The sequence below is a fragment of the Chelon labrosus genome, assembly GCF_963514085.1.
Source record: "Chelon labrosus genome assembly, chromosome: 6".
Lineage (NCBI taxonomy): Eukaryota > Metazoa > Chordata > Actinopteri > Mugiliformes > Mugilidae > Chelon > Chelon labrosus.
The window spans coordinates 1,159,522-1,186,046 of record NC_140342.1 but is presented as its reverse complement, the minus strand read 5'-3'; the positions used below and the strand labels follow the sequence as shown (position 1 = coordinate 1,186,046).

At 40.7% G+C, this 26,525-nt stretch overlaps 1 protein-coding gene across 1 annotated transcript in view; it reads right to left on the bottom strand.

The window, feature by feature from the left end:
• Positions 1 to 25,592, bottom strand: part of dlgap1a (discs, large homolog-associated protein 1a) — a gene marked incomplete at both ends in the record, with an annotated part of 66,216 nt that extends 40,624 nt beyond the window's left edge. Inside the window, 4 exons of the mRNA XM_084546216.1 lie at positions 7,855 to 8,137; positions 9,765 to 9,960; positions 13,825 to 14,039; positions 24,189 to 25,592. Of these exons, the coding sequence (XP_084402342.1) occupies positions 7,855 to 8,137; positions 9,765 to 9,960; positions 13,825 to 14,039; positions 24,189 to 25,592 (2,098 nt within the window). The remainder of the gene's footprint in view (positions 1 to 7,854; positions 8,138 to 9,764; positions 9,961 to 13,824; positions 14,040 to 24,188) is intronic.
• Positions 25,593 to 26,525: the final 933 nt, after the last annotated feature.

The following is a 26,525-nucleotide window of genomic DNA, read 5'->3' as shown; positions in this document are numbered from 1 at the left end:
CGATCGCGATCGACCGGTGCGGGTAGATGGTGTGCCATTGGAAAAAAAAAATGTTTTAGATGTTAGTCTGGCTTAACAATTATCTGTTGCAGCTCCAAAACAAACAGCAAGACAAACGTTCATCTTTATTTATTTTTACTCTATATTTGCAACATACCCTCAGTTCAGCGGCACACATCCACAGCCACGCACAACTTCAACCACAACAACTCAAGACTACCGTCTTTCTTAAAGAGACAGCACTATTTTTCTAAAGGTGCAGCACACCAATTTTTCTTGATAAAAATAAAAACAAAGATGGATAGAGCTTTTAACACTGTAGCAACAATTAATATGACTTGGGATAGGTAGATCACTTTGACTTGGTCATTGTAAAAGCAGCTTGCAAGCCAAAAAAGTGTGGGCACCCCTGTCCTATAGTCTTCGATGGAACATTGGAACTAAGTCCATTCTATATCTAGTTTGATATAGGTGTTTTACATACAATTCAACCCCAGAGGTTACATGTGAAAGAAGAAACATTCAAGTTTGCAGTTTGCACTGATTTGAAGTTTAAGGAGCTTATGGCTTGAGGCACATCATGGGCTATTTTATTTCTTCCCTTAGGGGAGCAGAATATTTGTTGCGCAGTTTGACCATGGTGTTTTTAGATATCCATATTAAGCAAAGTACATCTATACTAACTATATGTATCATAAACAACTTAACAGAGGAGAAAAGAAGGTATCGGATTGATATCGGTATCGGCAGATACTCCAAGTTGCAGTATCGGTATCGATATTGGACATGAAATAGTTGTATCGAGCCATCCCTAATGTTTATACTTATCATCCAACCCAATCAAATTCACTCTATCACGACGGCACGATTTATCTGAATAGGTTTTTTTTTTCCTTTTTTTGAACATGACAAGCCGAAATGAAATAGGAGTAACAAGGTTATTTTTAAAATGTAAGGAGTAGAAAGTACAGATAATTGCGTGAAAATTTAAGGAGTAGAAGTAAAAAGTCGGCTCAAAAATAATTACTCCAGTAAAGTATAGATAACCGAAATTTCTACTTAAGTAAGGTAACAAAGTATTTGTACTTCGTTACTTGACACCTCTGGTTGCTAGGTATGAGTCATCATTTCAAGAGGTGTGATTGGTTGATCCTAAAAGCTAGATAAAAAAATACACTTTTGGTGATAATTGGCCTAGATTCGACTGTCAAATCAATAGACTTAATAATAGAATCTAATCTCTATGAAGACTGTGGAATTATAATATTTTACATAAAAAATTATCCTACAAAATGTGTGAAAACTCCCACTTGCACAGTATTCACATGCTGATAGGTCTATTTATTTGCTTCCATTCATTTACCATGCTGGTCATTTTTGCCCTTCATCTATTTAGTATTAACGAGGGTAAAATGACTCAGCTTTCATCAATTTCTGTGATTGCTAACCGGCCTAGAAGAAGCAGTGTTGGTTGCCCTTCAAATCTTCCACAAACCAAACAGCAATTGAGAAGAAATGAAGTAGGAAACCCAACTGGACAGAGGAACGATGTTTGCTTCTGGATCAATGAGAATAAAAGTGTTTTGAGAGGTAGATTTGGCCCCAAGTCATCACTGCTGCATTGTTGCATTTTTGCATTTTTCCTGTTGCTAAATACCTCAGTGTTGTGCTGACTTTCATTTCCGGTGATATTGCGATTGTAACAAGCTTGATTGTCATTCAGTGTTTGGAGAATATCTCTCCTGTCTCTTCTTTCAGCCATTTTCTCCTCTGCTTAAGAAACTCCTAAGCCTCCTAAAAGTCCTCCTTCCTGCTCTTAACAGATCTCACCTTAGGAGCTCTCTTAAGAGCTAAGATTCTTTAGGAATACCCTTTATCTTTACTAGGATCTACTCTTAACTTTGAGGGGAAATTCTTAGAAAACATCATGATTCTAAGAATTTTCTTAGAATTTGGCCACTAGGAGCAACTCTTAGCGCTAAGAATCTTGAGGAATAAGGCTCCAGCTCTTTTAGCCAACAAACAGAAGGTTTGCAGGCTAAACCCCCGAACAAAAGGAGCCAACCTCCTCCATTATTGTTTCTGTAGTACTTAAGACTTAAAAGCAAACTTTAAGTGACTTTAAAATGCTTTGGCGCTAAACACGAGGATAATCCTTATACACAGAGGTTTTTCCCAGTTATGTAAATTCACAGAGAGAAAAGCTTCCCTCCTCACTATGTTGCCTGTCTCCTCTCCCCCGTTTATCTTCAGACAAGGCTGGCTTGTTGCAATTCAAGTGTTTCAGCAGAATGTTCACGTTGCCTTTGGACAGGGTCAGGGCAGTTTATCACATGTTTTGGATGCATCAGCAGAACTCTAAATATTCACTGAGGCTTGTTTTGAAAGAGCAATATTTCACCTCTTTCTTTTAGGCATTAGCTTCTTGAACTGACTGATGTGATGATAATATATTTAGAAATTGTTTGGCTACTTCATTGTATGTTACAGAATAGGCTTTTAGGATTTTTTTAAGCCTCTCCCCAGGTGAACTTTAAAGTGGTAAGGAATACTACTGCATATACACAGCTAAAACAGTAAAAGAACACTTTTAGCACCAAGTCAGTTAAACTTAAGTCTGCTACTTAACTGACCAGATCAATATCCCAGAAGTGCACTTGACTTGATGCTATACTCTGATTAAAAAGTGGTCTTTTAATTTTTTTGAGCAGTGTAGTCAATGTAGAAGACCTGCACTCAGCAGAAATAGTTGAGGCAGGAAATGATTCAAGGCATTTCAAGCATAGACCGGTCAGGGCTCCCAGGGAAGTTAAAATTATGGTGGTTGCAATTTGGTTTACTGCCCCGGCTAATGTGGTCGCTGACAGTGTATGAGGTTGCTCTTTCAAAGGTAGGAAAGATGCAAAAGGAGGATGATTAATTCATCTATCAAAAAATGGCTCAGTGTCCCATGCTGCTTAAGCCTTGAATGGGAAAGGCATATTGGAGCTCCCAGTTATCAGCCTAGGAGTTTAAATGGGCTAAGGTTAGACTGGAAATGACTCTCACTCAGTCGAAGGATCCAGGGGCTAGGAGTGCAGCGCCCACGGTTAAGACAGGGAGGAAGTGGAACCCAAAAGAGGCAGTACAGCAAACACAGGCCGCCCTTAGACACAGAGATATCATAGGCCATGTACAGCAAGGGTGTGGAGGCCTAGGACTGTGCGCAGGGAAACCTCTGTGTAGCAAGGCAACCGTAGTAGAAAGGAGAAATATGGTAGTGGAAGAGGTACAGAAACAAGAGGAAGCAGTAAGATGAACTAAGGCAGTGTCGCAGGCTAAGCAAGGTCAATGGGTGAACTGGGAGAGTGTGGAAAAAAAGGAAGTCGAAGTGGAGAGAGCTTTGAAGCATGGAGACCAGCAGGATCAAATTTATGATAGAGGCTACTTATGATGTGCTGCCAACTCCCCAGAACCAAAACCAGTGGGTGGTGAGGATGCTGCCTGCCCACTGTTCACTTGTACGCTTAGCCATATTGCCCGGTAGTAGTGGGCTGCCGTGGATTTGTGGCAAAATCAGCAATTGCTCTTCTGAGCAAGCAGGGCATACGCGGAAAAAAACAAAGGACTGCGGTATGCAACATGTCCCGGGCAGCAGAGAGAGCAAGCGAGTGGCTATGGGCACATAGAAAGCATGCTAGCTGGGGAGCTCACTAAAGGTAAGGCAGGCTGCGTAACTTTAGTGTTTGTAAATCATGATAGACTTGGTCGATTGGTTCCTGGTTCAGTCCGCATCAACGGGGCGAACCACAGTAGTTTTGTTTGTTTGGTTCGTGGTTCAGTCCGCATCAATGGGGTGAACCACTGTAGATTTGGTTGTTTGGTTCGTGGTTCAGTCCACACCAATGGGGCGAACCACGGTAGACTTGTTTGTTTAGGTTGTGATTTATAAAAGGACTAGGCTAAATTATTGAAAGATTAGTTGTTGATAGTCACTGATTGGTGAAAAAAAACGAGGTTGTGCAGTGGCCACTTGAAAACCCCAATGACATATTGCATACTACTGTTGACTAGGCCAGGTATCTGATTTCTTCATGTTGGTCGGTTGCGATATTTCTTTGTTTGGTTAGCTGCTGAGCAGGCCATACAAGCCAGCAGCATTCGGTTAGCTTATATTTGACAAGGTTTGAATTGTCTGCTGCTCTGTGGACCATACAAGCCAGCAGCATTTGGTTAGCTTATATTTCATGAGGTTTGAATTATCCTCTGCTGCTCTGTGGGCCTACAAGTCAGTAGCATTTAATTAGTTCATTTAGATTGTAGGTTTAATCGTCATATCTCATGACCGTAGGTTTGTTAGGGTTTCTCAGTTGGACAGGGCCTCTAAATGTGTTTTGCCTGGGATCTTGGCACAAGGGATTGTAACATCTAATCCTGTGTATTAACAAATGCTCACAAAGAAGAATTATGTGAGAGTGACTACAGCTGTCCAGCCCCTGCATGGGATCCATACATTGGGATTATTTCTAACCACAACCTATTATATTTTGCCACGTGCAACTAAAACAGACCAAGCTTAAAGGAACAGTATGTAAGATTGTGGCCAAAACTGGCCAAAACTGGTACTGCAATCACTTTCAAAATACTGTAGAACGGTGTATCCCCTCCAACCTCCCCCGACTCGAGGTTGCCAGGTTACCGAAGTAACGTTAGGCTACTCAATACGTCTCCCTTCACATTGCCATAATCGACGTGCTAATGTTGTTTTCCTCGGCGTTTCAGCATAATGACAAAGAAACGGGCTCATAATGCATTGCTAATGTTAGCAATGACGACTCGCCGTTTTTATTTCCCAAACAATTCCTTACCTTTTCAATTCGATGACTCACCTCCTCCGTATGCGCTAACGTAAAGTTACTTTGCACGAACATGCATAACTTTGTTCGACTGTCGTGAATATTTGAAATGTCCATTTACATTATGTACAAGTAAGTTAGCCAGGAGAAAATTAGCAACGTTGGCGCCTGTCTTCAAATTATTCACCGTTTTCAGCCGTCTCCATCTTTCAAAGGCATCTCCTATACAAATCCTTGTTTATTTCGGACTTTGTCACGACGTAGTTCGGATTCATAACGAGGTCTTAGGTTTCGTAACGTTATACGTGTTTTATCCGACACGTTCGTAGCTGCAGCTGTGGTAACTAGAGCAGAGCTGGCAACCCGGAAGACGAAACTCTACTGACTTCGTGATTGGTAGATAGGTGGAGGGTGGCGCCTCAGACCAAAACACAACATGACACGTCAACATCAGTTGAGGGCTGCAACTCTCACTTTTAAATGACAATATCCTGGCCGGACCACTGTTGTCAGTGATATAAGTATTTGAAATGAACATGATTTCTTCATGTCTAGTGACATATCAGGGCCATTTTATGATTAATTGAAATACATTTCTTACATACTGTTCCTTTAACTAAACCAGGTCTAAAGCTGTTCATAGGTTTATACAGTCACAGCATCTCAGTATCAGGATTGACTACAAAGAGCTAGACCACGTCAATGGTTGCCTCTAACGAGATTAAACAGATTTCCAAAAACACTGGTTAAAATCAAGGGGTATATGATGTGGTTAAACAGAAATGTCTGCTCAATTAGAGAGTTAACCAAAAATCTAACAAAGAAAGTTGTTAAAATCCTTTGATGATAGTTCAGTTGTACAATAGGCTTCAGTGGATAATTCAGTTCAGTGAACATTGGAGGAACATTTATCAGCACAATCTCCAATCATGTGGAAGTGGAGCAGACCATCTACTGTACTGTGTGACTGCAGGAGAAGAATGTGTGAGAGTGTGCATGAGAGTGAAAAACATATACACACACATTTGTGCCTATCTGCATGCGTGTGTATGTCCATATATATGCTCTTGGTCAACTGTATGAGAATTTGCAGAAGATCATCGAATGTAGGCCATCTCCATTTGAGTCAATTCCGTTACAGCCAAGACAATTCTAATACCAAACAGCGACTTAAAGTCCAGTGTGGCATCCACTCTGCATGTTATTGTCCAAATCCCATGTACAAAGACTGCCTTTTTTGCATTTACACGAGAGTTCAGATTAATTGTTGGTTCATGCTACAATTTACATTGAGTTCACAGTGCAGTTAGGAACGTGATTGCATCCCTTAGGATTTTATAATATTTTTCACAATTCTGTGTGTGTATAGGATTATGTTAAGTTACCTCTGAGCACGCAGCAGTATTTTGACCCAGAAATGGCTGCTGAACTAAACCAATCAAAAATACTACTTAAGCAGCATATGTATCTTTTTTTTGGCATGACAGAACTCGAGTTGAAGAGGTGAATGCAGAACTGTCAAGTATATTTGCGCTAATTATTCTAACAATTAAAAAAATTTTCTCAAAGGGGTTTCTACAGCAAGCACTGTTATCTGATTTTCTAATCTACAATTTCAACCAGTCTTACACAACTCTTCCTGTACATATATACATGCATATATATGCAGTATTTATATATTTTAGAAACCACCATCATTTCTGGATTGTTTTTTATTTGGTTTGGAGTTAAATAGCCAACAACACAACATTCACAAAACAGTCAAGGATGCTAATCATACCATCTTCTAAAACACCAATTTGCATTGAAAAAAATTAAAGTTTCAATGCTTCCAATGGCGAATATAACAGTCAGTCTCATGAGACTCCACAGAAAGTAATCACTTGAAAATGGAAGTCTGATGTCAGTTCTCTGGAGAGAACTAGAGAACAGATTAATTTTACTCATCAGATTTTCACACATAGTGTGATACAATGTACCAGCCCAGCATTTATCATACAAGCAAAAAGGATGTGAGGATCAAACATGAGCTGAACTAGGACAAGGAAAATAGTAACGAGAGAAAGTTATAAGTGAGAACATAAGAGTCACGATTAAAATAAATTAATTTCATTTAAGGTATCTCTGATGCAAAACTGCGATTGTACTTGTCATAGTCCTCTATGAGCAATGCAGTCGTTTTTGGCATTTAATGCACAGCGAGTTCTTGATAAATTTGGAGATATAGACCTACTGGTGACAAGGTAATCTCCTCAACACCTCTGATAGTTTCATGATACAAGGGAAATGCAATCATAAATGGCATTCAGACTTGTAGTGCACGTTAACAAACGTCAACAAACAGAATATTTCTCCTTCACTCAGTGACTAGATTGTGGCTATACAATACTGTGTTCGGGAGTGTCACTGGGAGTTATGTTCACTCAAAAAGTCAAAAGTGTCCATGTTCTCCATTGGACATTAAGATTTATTTAGTTAGAATAATTTCTTTTAGTAAACTGATACCAGTGACTGTTTGCCAGTCAAATCTAACCTGCTGGTATTAAACTTGAAGCTAAGAGAGCAAAAGCTGAGCTTCAACATTTGAAAAGGATAAATGGCTTCTCAGACAATTTTCCTTACAGAAATTGATGTGCCAAACGCTACTTGTGTGCTGGTTTAGTCGAGGGGCAGTTTTGGAGCATCTTTTATCTGCAATCTGACTATGACTGAATTTCTTCCGTTTTTTTTAAGAACAGAGGTGACAAGTTTGTTGAACTGAGATTCCTGAGTGGCAAACCATACCTTTCTAATTTATCTTAGTTGACAACTAAACACTGTCAAAAAGCTTGCAATGAATGTGAAATAAATCGTGATGCTTCAGCTTTACCTATTTACCAACTTTCTGAAAGTCAACATTTCTGTGAAATACTGAATGTGTTGTAAGACTAATAGACATCTCCTTGTGACCTCTGTTATGAAACATGAATGAAAAAAAATAAACATAAAACCAAATTCAGAATGAACATCTATTCCCTACCTGTGCTGCTCTGTATGGTCCTGACAGTAGTGGCAGATGTGCGTGGTGGGGAGGACGGTAGCAGGAGCAGCGGTCTTCCTCCTTCCCCTTCCTCTTCCCCAGCACAACCCTGGTCAATTGCCCTTACATAGCTGTGACTTCGCATCCGGAAGCATCCTGGCATAGGGAGGGTGTCCATGGTGTCCATGCTATCCATGGCAGCCTCCATTGCCTGAGACTGCATCTCACTGTAGACCTGCTCACACACCTGCTCAATTTGGCCATTCACCTCTACCTCACTCATCTGTAGAAGACGACATCAGATTAGGGACAGGCAGATTGAAAACAGTGGAAAAACCAAGGGAAGAGTGAAGTGGAAGTGAAGTACAATGGGGATAGCTTCTAGCAAATTCTCTGGCTGAGTCAGAGTTTGAAATAAGTAGAAATGTAGACTGGGCAGAATTTAACATAAATGCAACTGTGCCAAAATTGCATGATGCTATGTAACCAGCTTAATCAGCTGCACAACTGCTCCCATGTGACAGCAAACATGTTCATTTTGTACCTGGAAATTATCAGACAGGCTAAGATGGAATCTTATAATTTTTATTCTGCATTTTATTTTCATAATCATCATATGAAGGTTAATTTTTACGACTTATATTGAAAACAAACTCATAATTGAGAAGATCTCTGCTGAAAGTCAAAGTGACATTTTGGTGAGTTGTTCAAAGGGGGTTTTATGCATGCAGGGCCATGCAGAGGCCACTGAAATGGTTACCAGAGGCAGTATGGTAATGGTAACTAGGGTCGGGGTCACAAAGAATGATATAACTGGAGGTTCAAAGCAAGGGTAAGGTCATTCTAAGTTTACTAAAAGCAATGCCTACACAATGTTTTAATGTAAATGCATTACCTCAAAACATGATTAAACAAATACATACAGCAAAGAGGGACGAAATGGAAAAGTTTAAAGCTTGAATCTAAACATTTTAGAAAACATAACTCAAATAGTAGCTCTCTTTTCAGCAGCAAATTAATCCACACTTGGTGCTGCAGTGTGTTTTCTTTCCAGCAGGACAGTATGGGATTAAGTCAAATAAACTACAGTGGGGGTTTTCATGGTGATGAAGGCGCGTGTCAGCTAGTGTGGTTCACTAATCTAATACCTTCCCAACAACACTGGTGCGCTAACACAGGAAGGGGGGATTAGATTTATCTGTCTTTGATAGAATAATTGTTAGTAAGATACATGATTAGATTCTGAACATGAAATTTGTGGACAAGGATTGAAATACATAATGTAACCAAACATGTTCTTCAAACACATGGATTGACACATGCAAGAATGCGGCTGATGCACTGTGCAAAGGACTTAGATGAAGTATTTCAAAGCATTTTCTAGCAATGACTAGTATTTAGCATTAACTGTACAGTGTTTTAAATACAAATTAACTGTAAGGGAAGCGATTTTAGTTTTTTCAGCTATTAATATTAGCTACTAATTATTACTTCATAAATGGGCAGAAACAGCTAATTTACAAACTCAGTCTTGCTGATTAGCACCTGGGGAAAAGCTTCAAGACAAGCAGAAGTTGAGACTGCCTTGACAACAACTATGAAAACAATGACATTACTGGACTGTGTTTAGAAAATTTACAGTAAAATAATGCCATTAATTTCCTCAAAAGTTAAGGCACGATTAAACTGTATTCTGTACAATTATACATGATGCTACATAATAACCATGACTCAGTTATCAAAAGGTATCATATGTTTAGTTTTGATTTACTTTAGTATAAAGTGAGATGCAATTGAATTAATGGATTCATGTCACTGGCCACTATAAGGTCCATTCAAGCCATAGTGTCTGTAGGTGAAATGATTGGACGGGGCGTACTATAACAAAGGTGGAACTGTTGGCAACCAACCTGACTGATGGTGCTCATGGCCCTCATGTAGCTTTCATTGCGTGAGCGGTATTGGGGTGAGGAGAGCAGCGATTTGGGGTCGAGGAGGGTTTTGGGGTCCAGGGTATCCAGGCTTCTATTTATTGAAACCTCACTCACCGCACGCAGGTAACTGTGGCTCCTGATCTGCAGTTTGGGGGAGTGCTCTGTTGAAATCCTGCCGCCGGGATGACAAGGATGTGCAGTTAAATAAAGTAATCTCTGAAAAAAAAATACTACTAATTAATCAATATTAATGCGTAGTAAATGAGTAATACTTTAGCGTATGTTTTTTATATTTTCTAAAATGTAATTAGATTACATTAATAATAATAACCACATGTATTGGTTGTGTTTTTCTTTTGACATCTTGTTTTTGGTTGTTTTTTCTTCCCACAAAATTTTCAACATGCAGCAAATGTACTGCCAAATTACTGAAAGTGTGTTTTAAACCCTATTTGCACGGGACTAGTATTACCTGGGGACCATAGACTGTATGGACATGATGTCTTCACTTCCTTCCATTGGTAAAACTGACATTGTAATTCCACGGATACGGGCAGTGCCAGTTTGGAGCCAGAGTCTGTGCAGTACGGTCCGAGAGCGGCACCATACAGTCATGATCGATGACCTTAAACTCATTTGTGCTTTAGTTTAATTTATACTGCTCTACCTCCACCAATTACAAAGAAATGTTGGATTATACACTGCACTTATTTATTTCTAAATTTTTTCCTACTCTCTAGGTCCTATGGGAATGCTTCTTGAAGAGGTTGGCATGGCAGCTGTTAGTCATCATGATGTCACATCCTTTTTCTAGTGTCAAATAACTTAATAAAAAGAAACTTCTCAAAAAAAATGGATACTTGAATATGCATCAGCAACTACCTAAAATGCCAGAAACATGCACTTTAGTGTTTTAGTTTGGCCCAATCCCATCTACTAACATGTAGGAGCCAGCCACCAGGGGGAGCTCTACTTGCTTTGGCTTCACTTTTGAGGAGCTCTCCCATTATCCATCTTTAATATACAGTCTATGCTAGGGACCTGTAGTTATTTATAATAATTGCAGAGTTCCTGTGTGATCTTAACCCTTTGCAAATTCATTCAAGACCCTTTCAAAGTGAAAGCAGGCTTAATACTCTCAGAAGAGTTGAATCTCAGTGGATGATGAGATGGATGACACTCACCGCATACTTTGAGGAACTGAATTTTGTTTTGACATCAATAGGGTCTTATAACATGTTTGTGAAGCTTCTCAGTCATCCAGATCATGGTATACAAAAACATTAAAGTAAGGCAACTGGACTTGATTTCTTGATGTTTCTTGATGATGTTTTGCCACTAATCCAAGCAGCTTCTTCAGTTCTAGAACTGGAGAAACTATTCAATTAAATTCTATAGTAATAAAGGAAAAGTTCATCTAATTGAGATTTTTTTTTCACTCAAAATACAAGTTGGATTTGTTGCCAGCCTAAATTGTCTACACTAGGGAACAGTTGTTAGCACTCCAGAGCACAGGAATGCTACACAGCGAGAGAGACGATGTCCCCCGTTAGTTGAAGAGGAGGAAGAGACAGGGACACGCACAAGCCCTCCTCCTCATCTCTAGTGACTTTAATCATGCTTCTCTGTCTTCCACTCTGCCCACCTTCACCCAGTACATCACTTGTCCCACCAGAAACAAAATTTTGGACCTGTTTTTTTGCCAACACCAAGGCGGCTTATGCCTCAACTCCTCTCCCCCCTCCGGGATGATCAGATCACAACCCAGTGCAATTCTTGCCTGTGTACAAACCTCTGGTACACAGGCAACCAGCCATCATTTGCACGGTAAATAAATGGTCGAATGAGGCTTAAGGACTCTCTGCTTTGAGTCAATTTCTGTGTGGAGAATGCTGTACCCACCAGGACAATATGGTATTTCTCCAACAGCAAACTGTGGATTACTCCAGACATTAAGGCTCTCCTTAAGGAAAAGAGGAAGGCCTTTAAGTCAGGAAACAAGGTCGACCTGAAGACTGCTCAGGACGAGGATCAGAGAGGGGAAGCGTTTAAAGGAAGCCGGAGGACTAGAGTCTGGAAGGGCCTTAAAACCATTTCTGGCCATAGGGGAAACAACCAGCAACCTGAGGGGGACCAGAAGTGGGTGAATGACCTCAATTTCTTCAACAGACTTGATCAGTCATCTGCCCATCCCCCCACAGTACCTCTACCTCTACTGACATCGACTGTGACCTGCTCCACCCCTCAAACAATACACAACACAGAACTACCCTGCACCTCCGCTGCTCCCCCTGTCCACATACTCAGACCTGCAATTAACCACCAACCCTCAACTCCCTGGCATCAACCTGTCCCTCCCTAAATAGATGAGATGTGGGCTACTGGAACAAGACACACGTGAACAAGAACTGAGAATATAGAATGATGAGGCTAACCCTAACTTAGTCAAGTGCCGTCAGAAGAGATGCTCTCAGATGCTCTAGGCTCTATTCATTATCCATACTATCACTATCGCATTAATAGTAGGATTTAGGGCTTTTACCCCCAAACTGGAAGAGTGGCTCCACCAGATTCCAGGTACAACATCTAAGGTCTCTCTCTAGAAGAGCTCAGTTAGGATACTGCACAGAACCTCGCAGGCCTATTGTAGAGGAATGGAGTCTGGGGAAGGCACGCACATTTGTTGTATAGGTGCTGTAAGTGGAAAGCCATGTACAACTACATTTCTCCCCAAAAAATTAAAGTTAAAGTTAAAGCTAATTCACACCTTGAGTTTCTGCCCCCTCAAACCCAATGAGGCTGGACACTGAACAATAATGGAAAAGCATATGGTAGAAGGACACCTATGTACAGTAGCTAGTTGCCATTACAGCAGACTACTGCAGCTTTCCTAAAAGGATTTAGCAACCATCACAATGTCAAACATCCAAGAAAGGACACCAAGTATGAAGAGCTTGACAGCACCAGGCCAAGAAACAATTCATACCTATTGGTAAGAAAAGGTAACTGCACTCCATGAGAGCTTGGCAACACAAATGAACCATCTGCTAATGGATAGGACCCACCCTGAATGGCTAACTGAAAGCCATACAGTCCTGATCCTGAAGGATCTCCAGAAGGGAGAGGGCCCATCCAACTACCAGCCAATAACCTGCTTCTGCACAACATGGAAGCTCCTGTCAGGCAGCATGGGAGGACCAACCTTTACACAGTTCGCACTACCCACTGATAAATATGAGGTTGATATTGAGAAATCCAGTGGCTTGTAAAGAGTAGAGTGAAATATAGCACAGGGCCACTACTCATAGCAGCGCAGGAACAGGCTCTAATTACAAGACAGTCCGGGGGTCACCACACCAGGAGTGACCCCTGGTGCGGGCCATGCAACAATGCCTCTGAGACAATTCAGCACATAACAGCATGGCGTACATCCAACACCATAACCAAGCTGGTGGCATAGTATATAGAAAACATCTGTGCACAGAATGAACAGGAAAACCCAAGATCTAAGTGGGAGATACTTCTGAAAGGTATTGGAGAATGGTCGAGCCAAGATCCTGTGGGATTTTTCAGGAGAGATTTTCAGATACAGACACAGTAGCAGTGGACAAACAGCAGAATTTCCAAGGTCAGTTTACTCACTCAATTTGTAACCTTTAAACAAGACTGCTCTGTCTGTGTGATTCTCAAAACAGATTATTTACCGCGCTCACAAAGTGAGCAGCCTGTTAGCGATACCTTTGGTACACCGGGGTTCCTGTGTACTTCTTCTACTGGGTTGAACAGGCAGCCTGTTGAATAGTTTGAGCACTGCTGCCACCTAGTGTCTAAAGGCTTGTTTATCGTTCAAGCATGAATAAAGACACTAATACTGAAAGTCCCCCCTACCTCTCATGCTGGTTTATATAATTTAATTCAGTCATCTTAGCCTTTTTGAAAATGGGAGAAGAATAAAGTCAAACAGATGTTGTAAATGTTTTGCATTTATTATAAACCTATTGACAGAAACAGAGGGGAAGACACAATTAAATCTTACTGTAGAGTGGTCATCTCAGTCAGTGATGGCTGTGTGGCTTTCAGGTAACTGGCCCGGCGTGCCTGCATTTTTGGTGAGGGTTTGGGACTCCCATCAGAGTCTCCACTGTCGTCCTCGGCCATGGCTTTTACGTAGCTGCCACTCCTCATTCTCCGACAGGGGATGTCATCCTCTTTTCCCAGAGGGGAGAAGTTGCTCCATTCATCCTGAGGTACCTGACCAGGCAGAGAAACACTGTCAGGATGTTCATCTCCACTGTTGTCTGAGCCCCAGCTACCAACCGGGCTAACTACACTGCCCTGATGGAACATGGAATCTATGCCAAAAAAGCTACCATGTATTACCTCAATAACCTAAATACAAACTGTCCTGAACTGATGGCTGGCATTCTTCTTAATCCATCCTTCACTTACACACATGCTTTCATTTACAGCTCCCACACTGCAGTGGTACAGTCTGTTGGCCAATTAGCGTGTAACGATATATGCAGGAGCCAGTCTAAAATTTCTCTCTGGCTAATTCATGCATCTGCTGTCCAGAAGTCAGTCAGTTCCAAGCACAGTTGTACCCATACATGTACACAGCAGAGTGTGTAATAAGTGTGTGTGAATTCAAGTGTGTTGATATGTGTGCACCAATCGAACCTAAGGGTCAGTTTGTTAACTGGGAAAGGGTGGCACAGACAACCGTACAAATAAATAAAGAAACAGCAAAATTTACAAATTAAAGGACACTAGCAAAGAGAGTCACAAAACCACATATTTTCACTTTCCTCAATTAGAATATGTCCACTTGAATAGTTTTTATTTCCCTGTTTTCCTATACTTGTCTCTGAGAGTTTTTCATCCTTTGATCAAAATTCCATTCATTTCCACTGTATTGGTTGGCATTTCAGAGATGATTATGAATCAATCACAGTGCATTTGAATGAACATAGCTGTATGGCTACACTAAACTATAATTTAAAAAAAATAGAAAATTAAAGAATTAGAATTGGGGCCCAAATGGCTAAAGGTTCAAAAGGTCCAGAGAAAGATGTGCATCAAATTTAACAGACTCCTGAATTGTATTCTAGAATAATACGGAAGCCAGTGAAGTGTTCCAAGGACAATGCATTACAGTATTTTGCATCAGGACATCGTTAGCAGATCTTTTGTGTCTGTCTGGATCAAGCTTTCTTGATTTCCTCCCAAAGATTCTTGATCAGATTATGATCTGCAGAATTTCAAAACTGAGTCAACATATTGTGCGCTGTGTCAAGTTTCTTGAGCCATTCCTGAGCAGAGCTTACAGTGTGATTGGACACACTGTCCTGCTGGATGAGGCCATGTGGGTGGTCAAAGTAACATCCTCATGAATGGTAGGACCCAAGATTTACCAGCAGAACACTGCATTGCAATGAGATGATAAATGTTGTTAACTTATAGTAACATTCTCCTTCAATTTTATACACAGAGTACGCCAGCATCTTTGTCTTCCCACATGGAAAGAACCTATATAAACATATAGGTTTTAATATAGGTTTTGAATATATGTGACATACATAAAATTGGCCGTTTTCATATATATGCATATATGCTATATATATGCAGCATATATGCACAGATAAACTGCATATAGGTTTCATATATGCGCATACATCCTCATATAGGTTCTTTCCGTGTGGGTATATGCGCATATATGAAACCTATATGCAGTTTATCTGTGCATATATGCTGCATATATATATCGCATATATGCATATATATGAAAACGGCCAATTTTATGTATGTCACATACATTCAAAACCTATATTAAAACCTATATGTTTATATAGGTTCTTTCCATGTGGGTTGTTTCTTCTTTCCAAAGTTGTGATTGTTGATGACATTTCAGAAAGGACCACTTTAGTCAAATGATAGCATGTCTCTGTTCTGAACACACCATTCCATGTGCCTACTTGGAAAGCCTAAACCTGGGATACTAATCTAGTATCAACCTAGTAGTAAATGTTAAGGTGAATCACATGGCATGTGAGTAGGTAGGCATGTGTAATCTATTATTGATTGATTCTGATCCCATTCTGCTCAAATCAACAGCCATTCTTTGCCTTTTCTTAAAGGTAAGTTGAAGAAATAGTTTTTCATACATAGGCAAAGCTGAGCGTTGTTTTCTTCAACACCCATACATGAGACCTTTTTTGCATACCGGATCTCAACACAGAATTATACAAGAACTTATATTATTAATTATAAAAAACACACAATAATAGTATTATTAGCTGAGACACAACCATATAGTATCGCTATATACCTTATAGTGTATGTTTGATATTAAATGCACCACAGCTAATTATTTTTAATTAGCCACGCATTTTATGTGTGTTTCTGCCAACTGGGGCAATTCCAGTGACGTGTGTCAAACTTGCTAACGTTTACTGCCTTGAGCTTGGAGGCTACAGAGCAAGAATTTGCCAGACAATAATAGACCACAGAAGAATTGCCCTGCTACTCTGACTAATTATGTGAATCACTGAGGGAAAGAGGCTGAGCAGATCTGCTGGACTAAATGTTTCTCTGTGTGTGACGTAAAAGAGACACAAATGAGCAGTTTAACCATAAAAAGAGAATGCGGGGAAAGGACCAGCTGCAGAAGCATCAGCAGGGCTTCCCGCCCACACACCAGCCTCACATCCACTGCAGCTCAACACTCGCGCTACAGTAATAGCTGAGGAATCACAGATTTATGCTGTCTGCAGTTTACACTTCACTGTCATTATTGCAGATGTTTGTTGGAGATGTGATGTATTTCTGAGCTTTAACAATACAATCGGTAAACTATCCTTCCATTAATGTTAGAAGGAACAAGGCACAAGTACCAAGAAACAAGCCCTTGTGCATTTCACATTCACAGTAACTCAGTGTATACAATGACGCCGAAATATCTACTGTGGTACTGTAACTGCATAGCCAGCCACCATGCTGTCAAGATGCTGAACATAATAATTAACTAATTGAACAAGCCAAGGGAAATGGGACTACTGAGCCTTTTCCTCTGCTGCTGTCACCATGGCAACAGACAGAACTTACAAGACAATGCTTCAATATGGTGACGACGGCACAAGTGAAGAGGAGGTATAAAGTTAATAATATGAGTTAGGCAGGTATAATTTTTCTATTTATACAGTGACCTATTTTAGTTTAAGTATTATGAATTCCCTATGATTTGAGGGTAACAGATGTTCCATGGCTTTTTTTTACTATTCCTCTCACACCACACGCCGATGAAAAATCCTGAAAACTCAGGCATGTCTCCAGTTTGGTGGCGTCATTGTGAAATATATCATATCTAAAGATTACAATTAGTTACTATTCTCTCGCTATATAATATACACTGCCTGGCCAAAAAAAAAAAAAAAAGAGAGCCTCTTATTGGATAATTACTGCATGGGCGATTATGTAGCTTCTCATTTCTTAAACAACCATGTCGAAAGACACATCCCATGGTTGTGGAAAAGATGTTAGTCTGCTTGAGAAGGGTCACATTATTGGCATGCATCATGCAGAGAAAACATCTAAGGAGATTGTAGAAACTACTACAGAGTTAAGAGCTGTCCAACGCATTATAAAAAACTGGAAGGATAGTGGAGAACAGAGGTTGCGCTAGACTTTTTCGTTGTCTGTCATTTTGACTGACAGTCATAAAAATCCCATCATAATCTATTTTTACCCATGATAATAATGACATTTTCAATAGCTATGTTTAATAGTGAAAGTAAGAGCATTTCCGCACGTACAATGCGAAGGGAACTCAAGGGATTGGGACTGAACAGCTGTGTAGCCTTAAGAAAACCACTAATCAGTGAGGCTGACTGGAAAAAGGCTTCAATTTATGCTAGGGAGCATAAAGATTGGACTCTGGAGCAACAGAACTCATGTGGTCTGATGAGTCCAGATTTACCCTGTTCCAGTGTGATGGGTGCGTCAGGGTAAGAAGAGAGGCAGATGAAGTGATGCACCCATCATGCCTAGTGTCTACTGTACAAGCCTGTGGGGGCAGTGCTATGATCTGGGGTTGCTGCAGTTGCTCAGGTCTAGGTTCAGCAACATTATGTGTCCAAAGAATGAGGTCAGCTGACTACCTGAATATACTGAATGACCAGGTTATTCCATCAATGGATTTTTTCTTCCCTGATGGCACGGTCATATTCCAAGATGACAATGCCAGGATTCATCGGGCTCAAACTGTGAAACAGTGGTTCATGGAGCATCATTTTCACACATGGATTAGCCATTAACCCCTTTTGAGAATCTTTGGAATGTGCTGGAGAAGGCTTTGCACAACGGTCAGACTCTCCCCTCATAAATACAAGATATTGGTGAAACGCAACACTGGATGGAAATAAATCTTGTGACAAACATGAAATGTTTAGTTGCGTATCATCAAATTAGCACATACATAATATATCACATACCATACAGTGATTTTCAAAACCACTCTAAATTAAATAATTTCAGACCAGCAACTACAGAGAAGGTTTCTGTTTGTTTGGGGAGGATGCGTATATGAAAAATTAGAAGAGGAGACTTGTATTGTATCAACTGGAATACCAGCCTCTGGAAGCAACAGACAGTAGCTGCTGGTAGAGCTGTAATACATGACTAAGTGGACTGTTAGTGTTTATCCCTCCAAGGTAGAAAATTTGAAAAAATATGGTGTTCTTCACAGTGGCTCAGAGTCAGTCTAATCAGAACACTTGCTAGTGGGACATTTGACCTGCTAATCAACTGATTACAGTTCTACATAGAATGTATACCAAGCCTGCATGAAATTTAAAGCACTTATATGTTAAGTTAACACTAATTATCTCATTACAATAGTACCTGTCAAGTGGGTGGCAAGTGAACAATTAGTTTTTGAAGTTAAAGTCATATCATCTTAAAACCAGTATGTTTTGGACATGTAGTAGCAGTTACTACCAATAGTGATCCAAGCAAGGACAACCGTTGAAGCCAGCGCTCATAGATACCCGTGAGGAGCAAATGTTGGCTGGTGTGGTTTGATACCACAGAAGAGTTGATTATATGAGAAGCAAGTGATAGTGGAAGTACTGAGGGCGGCTGTAGCTCAGTAGGTAGAGCGGGTTGTCCACGAACCAGAGGGTTAGCGGTTCGATCCCCGGAATGTGCCACATGCTGAAGTGTCCTTAAGCAAGACACTGAACCCCCAGTTGCTCCCAGTGCGTGGCACTGGTGTGTGAGCGAATGGGTAGATGTGTCTGTGACTGTAAAGCGCTTTGAGTACCAATAGGTAGAAAAGAGCTATATAAAAGCAAGGCCATTTACCATTTACTGTGCAACCCAGCAGGAAACTTGGGTTCTGGTATTCATGTAGATGTTACTTTGGCATATCACAGGTGTACCTAAACCCACCCTAATTTCTTACTTCTCTATAGTAGGAGATAGTACATTTTAATGCTATAAGATATTGTTTTATATCTAATACCTATTTGTGTTTGCTTTTCACATACATATGTGTTTAAGTGGGTACAGAGAACAATTACAAAAACTAAAATATGACTATATGCTTTGGGAAATGACTTTCAATAACAGACTAAGTAGCTAATTTGTCTTAAATGTCTTAAATGTCAGGTTATTGCTGCAAAAAGTTTGCTCGCATTTAAGATGTTTGGTAGTACCACTCAGCACCATTCAGTTGCAGTACCACTGGGTAGGCTAACTGCAGACATTTGGATAACCCAGGTGCAGTTACACATATCCACGACACCTAGCTCAGCACACCGCTTCAAAGAAATGCACAGTTCTGCACAAGCTATCAAGAGAAACAAAAATGATGAAAAAAGAAAAGTTGTAGAAAAGTTGTAAGGAAATCACTGCAAAATTAAAATGAGCTCCACAAACAGGAAAAGGATGTTGTTCTTCATGAGTTTATGTCATTACCTAGCATTCAGAGAGTAAGGCTGCTACTGGCTCTGCACTTACTTCTCTCTCAACTGAAAGGAGGAAACAGGAGGAAGAGGAGAAGGAAGAGGGAGGCTCTCCAAACCAAGAGGAAGTAAAGGAGGTGGAGGTGGGTTGATGGGTAGAAAGTGGGGGGTGAGTTGGGTGAGTGGAAGAAAGTCAGTGTGGGGTGTGTGGTGGTGGTGGTGGGGGAGGGGGGGCAGTGGGGTTCTTTGGAGAACAGAGCAATAGTCTGGTGGTAAGGAGCAATGTTCCCTCTAAGGCTGTGGACACACTACAGACTCACATGCAGTTTCAGGTCAGCTATTAATAGCAAAGGGTCATTTTGTACCTGCCTTTTAGCAGAGGATGACAGACTTCATAGATCAAGCTCATGTCTGGTTTCTAGTTCTGATCTTTGCTTGTGTTTTTGTTTTTAATGAAAAATGCACAAAAGATACGTAGAAACTAAGTGGATGGCTAGTTAATGATTACTTTTTAACAGTGTAATGCAAGTGGAACACGGAGCCTTACAACTACACCAGAACTGTTGTCTATTGTCTATTGTTGTTGTTGTTGTTGTTTGGTGATGATGCTCTCTGCCACAGTATGCCATTTACATTTTTGTTTTTTTGCATTTCCAGTTCATCTTCTAGCTTCTGACTCACGAGCATAAGGATACATACAGCACCCTAAAGTTTCTAAGTTTCTAAATCATTACCATTGGTTGGATTTTATGTTTAATTGATAATATACTGTTAGTTTCCGCATAGCTATATGTCACTAAAAATATCTTTCTCTCTCTCTCAAACTTCTCAAATCTGAGTGTTTTTTTCCCCCTTTATTGCATGATTGTGAAATAGTGGTGCATTTGCCAGCCTTGATGGTAACACAATCAGCATGGACACTGTACAAGGCACATTTTTCCGTTTTTTTAATTACTAGTCACATGTGTAATGTAAAATAATCAGAAAGTACTACTTACATGAGATCAATGACAATTAAAGGAAATAATTAAATTAAATTATTTGTAGACAGTGATGGCAATAACGGCGTTATTTTTTTCAGTAACGAGTAATCTAATTAATTACTATTTTCTCCGATATAACGCCGTTACTGTTACTGACACTGAAATGTGGTGTGTTACGTTGTGCTGTCAGCCAGCCACAAGAGCTGCGAAGGTGGTCACATAAGTGATGATGACTGGCTAAGGTAGGGTAAGATTTCATGGTAAGCCAATCAGCGGCAGGGCAGTGTTCAGTTGGGCGGGTGTTGTTTACACACAAATGCGCGCATAGCAGTATCGCACAAGCGATCAGAGATAGCCTGCAGCAATGGTGAGGTCGAAGCATTCAGAGGTAAAGTTTTCAAGGTGGAAGTATAGGCACTACTTTAATGTCATTGAGGTTAAAGGCAAGAATGTACACGTGAAGTGTACATTACGCTCAGAAAAAAATTTAATTCTTAGATGTATTTAAACTTTTTTTTTTTAAAGTAACGCAATACTTACTTTCCCTGGTAACTAGTTACTTTTATAGTGGAGTAATTCAGTTACTAACTCTGTTACTTTTTGGGAGAAGTAACTAATAACTATAATTAATTACTTTTTAAAAGTAACGTGCCCAACACTGGTTGTAGATGGCCTAAATGTATTATTATTATATTTGAACAGTCAAAAATGCTCAAAGCTGTCTATAAGTTGATTGATTAATGTCTCTCATGTGCCCCCAGCCTTTGTCAGTGATACCCAGTCATACTTTCGAGTCATATAGATCTGCGACTGATTCCAATCAAGCATCCAAATATGCAGGAACTTTGAAACTCTGGACGTTGACTCAGCACAAAGCATCCAACTGGGATGTCAATGTCATATAGAGGTGCATTTGCTAAAAAGGCTATTGTAAACCAGGTAACATAAACAACATAAAATTAGTCCTTCACTTGAGCTGAAAGTTAAATAGCAACATTGCAATCATGCAATACATAGCGTTGTTTCGGAGAACAGCCGAGGTGCACAAGAATCCATACTACAGTTATCCCTTTTCTCAGGAACTAATTTCACTAAATGTGTTGTCACAGCATGTTATAGAAATGCATATAGCATTAGTTTATATGACAAGCTCTATTTACAGCAGATTTCTTCAGCTCGCTATATGCTAACTACTGTATATCAACTTTTTATTATACAGAAAAATTTAATATTTTGCCAACCATCTTCTAGACTTCATTATATCCAGCCAAGTATTGTAACCACTGCTTTCTAGCTCAGGAGAGTGCTGCTGGCTTCTACCGATAACAGCAACAAAAGCTGTGGGAAAGACAGCAATTTGTAGGCATGGACTTCTCACCTTTTGACTTGAAGAGAGCATGCCATATCATAGAATTGCTTGGGTGCAATAAGACAATATGATAATAAGAGTTCTAGGTGGTCACTAAATAATTAAATAAATAAAGAGGTGGCCTAATCTCAATAGGCAATAAGAATGGCTTGGGAATCATCAACCAGTGTATGGACAAATGCTTATGTGACTGGTATGAGGCACATCTTCAGACAACTCTGGATGGTAGCTAAAACACGAACTTAGATAAGCCAGTTGGAAGGCATCGGTAAGGTTTTAATTATATCATAATGAGTGTATACACTTTTGTTATTGAGAAATAGTTATTGTGGATGTCAACAACTATTTTGCAACTAAAGAAACATAGTTATAACCAAGTTATATAAAGATACCTTGACTGAACTAGCCTTAATATTTATCATGGTTCAGTAGCTAAACAAAGTTCAGCTGTGTCTGCATGTAACCTCCACTTCTAATGAAAACCACTAGTCAAAGTATTTTTTCTTTTTAAAAATACTGTCAGAAGGAGATATTTTTGAAAACAAGACTTTAACAAACCTGCAGTTACATAATATATTAGCTTTATGAGTGACTAAAATTACCATTCACACCACCCGGAAACTCTTTGGACCAATTCAGTTTTACTAATTAATTTTTATAATACACTGACAATGTCACTGTCAAACTGTCATATCTATTAATGGTCGCTGTGGTGATTTGCATATGCATCTCCACTGCTCCCTTCACCAATTTTGAACTTGCCATGGGATATAAGTCTTGCTGCCCCTTTCCTGAGAAGTTGAACATCAGGGAAAACCCTATATGTATTTCAACATGTTTGTTCTTCATACGTGCATAACATATATTTTCCTGAAGTCATATTTCTGGTGACAAAACATAAGTACAATGTACTGCCAACTTTCTTTCACACAAATAAGGATAAGGGCATAAAACAACATGAAAAAAATGTACTTAAATTTTCCTCCAAATTCCCAACAGCCAGGAAGTACCTAAGCCTTAAAATAAGCACAGAATTACAGGCTGCCAAGATGGAGTCCTGTCTAAGCTGCATAAGACTGCTAGGACAAACTTGTCCTGTCAACCTTCTATCATAGGTTTACACTGTAACAGTGTTTGCACTGGCTGAGATTCCACTTGCATGAATGTCCGTAGGTTCACTGTTTGAATATATAATATAATGTGATTTATGCAACTGTTATTGAAGAGCTCTATGAGTGTGTTAGGGTTAGGGTTAGTTTGTCACTTGATTGGGACTACATTATGCCCTGGTAACGATCTGCCAGTGCCAATCTAACTGTTTAGGTGGCTTTATGCAGTGATGGACAGACAAGTAGAGAAACGTATTCATACATGTCATCTGAGCACTGTTAAGTTGATTTTGTTTTCAACTAAATAGCTCTGATTGATTGAAGAACTATCCAATCACTTTTCTTCCTGTATTGGTTGAAATAGTTAAATCCCAATGGCACGTTGCTGGACTCAAATTCATCAGAAATGAGTCCGGCTATGTGAGGCTTATCTTATCTGGAAATATGTATGATCATTTTCCAGATTATGTTATTCATACAATAGGCAGTTCACAAGAGTTACTAAGACAAACAAGCACAGTGGGTCTTACATGACTGTGACAGTACAGGGTAGTATGTCTTTTAGTGTATATTACAGATCATTCCAAGAACTGGACTGTCCAGAAATTCTTTTGGCATGGAAATGAGCAAAAATGTTAACTCCTGCAAAACTAACAACTACCTTACGACTTAATTATATAAGCTGTGCACATCACTGGGAGTAGGGGCGGTATTACCCCAAACTTTTAGAATGGCTGTCTGTCCACTTCATTCATGTATTCAACTGATTTGCCCTTCTTTTAACTGGGGCGTTTTTCAGTGAAATTGGAGACCATAGTGTTTGGTAGGATTCAAAATCCAAAATCATAGAGGACTGGAGAACACTGACTTAGAGGAAACATTGGTGAGGAAAATAAGTCGTGGAGAAAAGGGAGTCAACAGAGGGAAGAAGGGTGAACTGACTGGTTTTTGATGGGAATCGGGGAGGAATTAATTACCTGTAAGAAATGGCAAGAGCGTTCCTGCTGACTGCCCTTAGATTTGAATAGAGCTCTATCTAGGTTTAGGTTACCGGATCCTGCGCTGGTTCGTAGTTGGTTGTGGCTGCTGTTGTTGGTGTAGACCTCTTGGGCCCTGCTCACCGTAAGGCTTGATGACCATGCCCCTTTCTTCACAAGGGGCCCGTCCACAAGACCCATTGGTAGCAAATGGCCACTTCCTCCACCGATACCGCCACCGCTGTTATTGCTGCTATCACTAACTGGCACACATGCTGAGGACGCTGCATACTTCACATCGTTGTTGCTCCTGGAGGCTTTGAGTGCAGAATGGTGGTGTGTGTGGCCATGGTGTGCGTGGGTGTGTGTATGCTCGTTGAGTGTGCCATAGGGGTCCATCATGAAATACTGCTGGGGCTGCGAGGAGGAGAGACTGGGGAGGGGAGTCTGGGAATACTTTTCAGGGTTGTTACCAGGGTACCGGCCCATTGTCATGGCAATAGGTGAGGGGGAAATGGAGGGGGATGGGGAGGGTGGAGGTTGGTGGTGGTGAGGGTGGTAGAGACACAGCTCCCGTTCCAGGTTGTCATCTGAGCTCCAATATCCAGAGCCAGGAGCAGATGCTGAGCCGTGGAGCTGGTGGTGGTGGTGGTGGTGGCTTCGATGCTTGGGCTCCGCTGATCGACAGCGCTCCCGGCTCTTGCTGCGCTTCCGGTGGCGCACTCCCACTGGTGGAGTTTCACCTTCTGGGCTTGCCCTTGAACCACCACCACCACCTCCTCCGCCACCACCACCACCATTAACGCTCCCATTGTTGGCCCCTTTGGAGGACTGTGTGTGGTGTGGACCTTCCAGTGAATGTGACTTGGTGAAGAGTTTCTGGACTGAGTGGACCAGGTGACGAATTCTCCCTGGACTGTCATTGTTGTTGTTGTTGGCCCCCATTCCCCCACTGTGGGCGAGCACTCCTCGTTTGTACTGCAGTGTATGGTAGCCATCTCTGGAAAATGACGACTGACGCTCAAACGGGTCCGCAAAGTTTGCTGGTACCCGAGTGGGCATATTACCCACATAGCCTCCTCTACCCCCCCCTCCTCCTCCTCCTACATATGGTACCATGGCCATACACTCATCCTTTACCTCAGGATGGTGAGATGAGGAGGTGGAGTGGCACCTCCTTGGGAAGGTTCCATATGGGACGATGCTGTTGCTGTCAGGGGGGTACGAGGTACGCTGGGCACTGTAATAGGGGAGCTCAGCTGGAGGTGGCATGGGAACGGGCACAGGCATGTCCATCTGACTGATCAAATATGGCTTGCGGTCAAAATGGTGACCCAGTGGGTCATATGATGGTTCATAGGAGACCAAATGATGGTGACTCCGACTACTGGATAGGCCTTTCATGACAGGGGGAAAGGGTGAACGGAAAGAGGAATGATATGGATGAGAGCTGCCAGGCAGGCCCTTGATCAGAGAGAGACTGCAGAGGACTGTCCCTGAGAGGAGAGCTGCAGACTCTGGAAGACAGGAAGAGATGAGCAATAAAAAGTAAGTTAACGGAAGGCATGTCCAACATAAATCAAGTTACACAATGAGAAACATTGAAAGCCTTTTTTAGATCTGTAATTTTGGCATCCCCAGGTTCCATGTGTACAGTCCTGCTTTAATATGACCAAGTTCTTCTCACATACGTAACAGCTGATACATTTTGTTAAAACATAAAAATCATCCAACCAACTGTCTAAGGTAATCTGTTACTCAAAGATAAGTCATGGTTCATGGCACAATATACATTCCACAAAGTGAAATTCAAACCTAGAATTTGCTTGCTATATGGGCAACATACTAAAAACCTCCTCATTGCCTCGGACAACTGATTTGAAGCCAGAGGAAACAAATCAGTTACTCAAACTTTATGGATGTCTTAAAGACAACTTTCTACTTGCAAAATCTGACAAAGCTGAAGTCTCATTATTTCTGACCAGGGTTTAACTCAGTTCAACTTTGTTCTCCTGGAACACTTTGAGGTTGCATCTAGTACACTCCAAGTGAGATAAATCTAACATCCCAGCTTTCTGGAATGCAGCATTAGGGCTGACTCGGAGAACCACGAGCTGTCACTTAGTTATGCTGAAGTAAGTCTAAGATTTAAACAATCTCATAATAAGAAGCAGTTAATTCCTGATATATTGACCTTAATCTTCTGCCTTGAATGAATGCACAAGACCACCATTTAGTAATAAATGAATCAGTTTTATTTCTACACACAGCTCTACAAGCTACAGGATAAATGTGGCTTTTTACTGACGACCTCAGATAGTTCTTGTTCTGCCATGA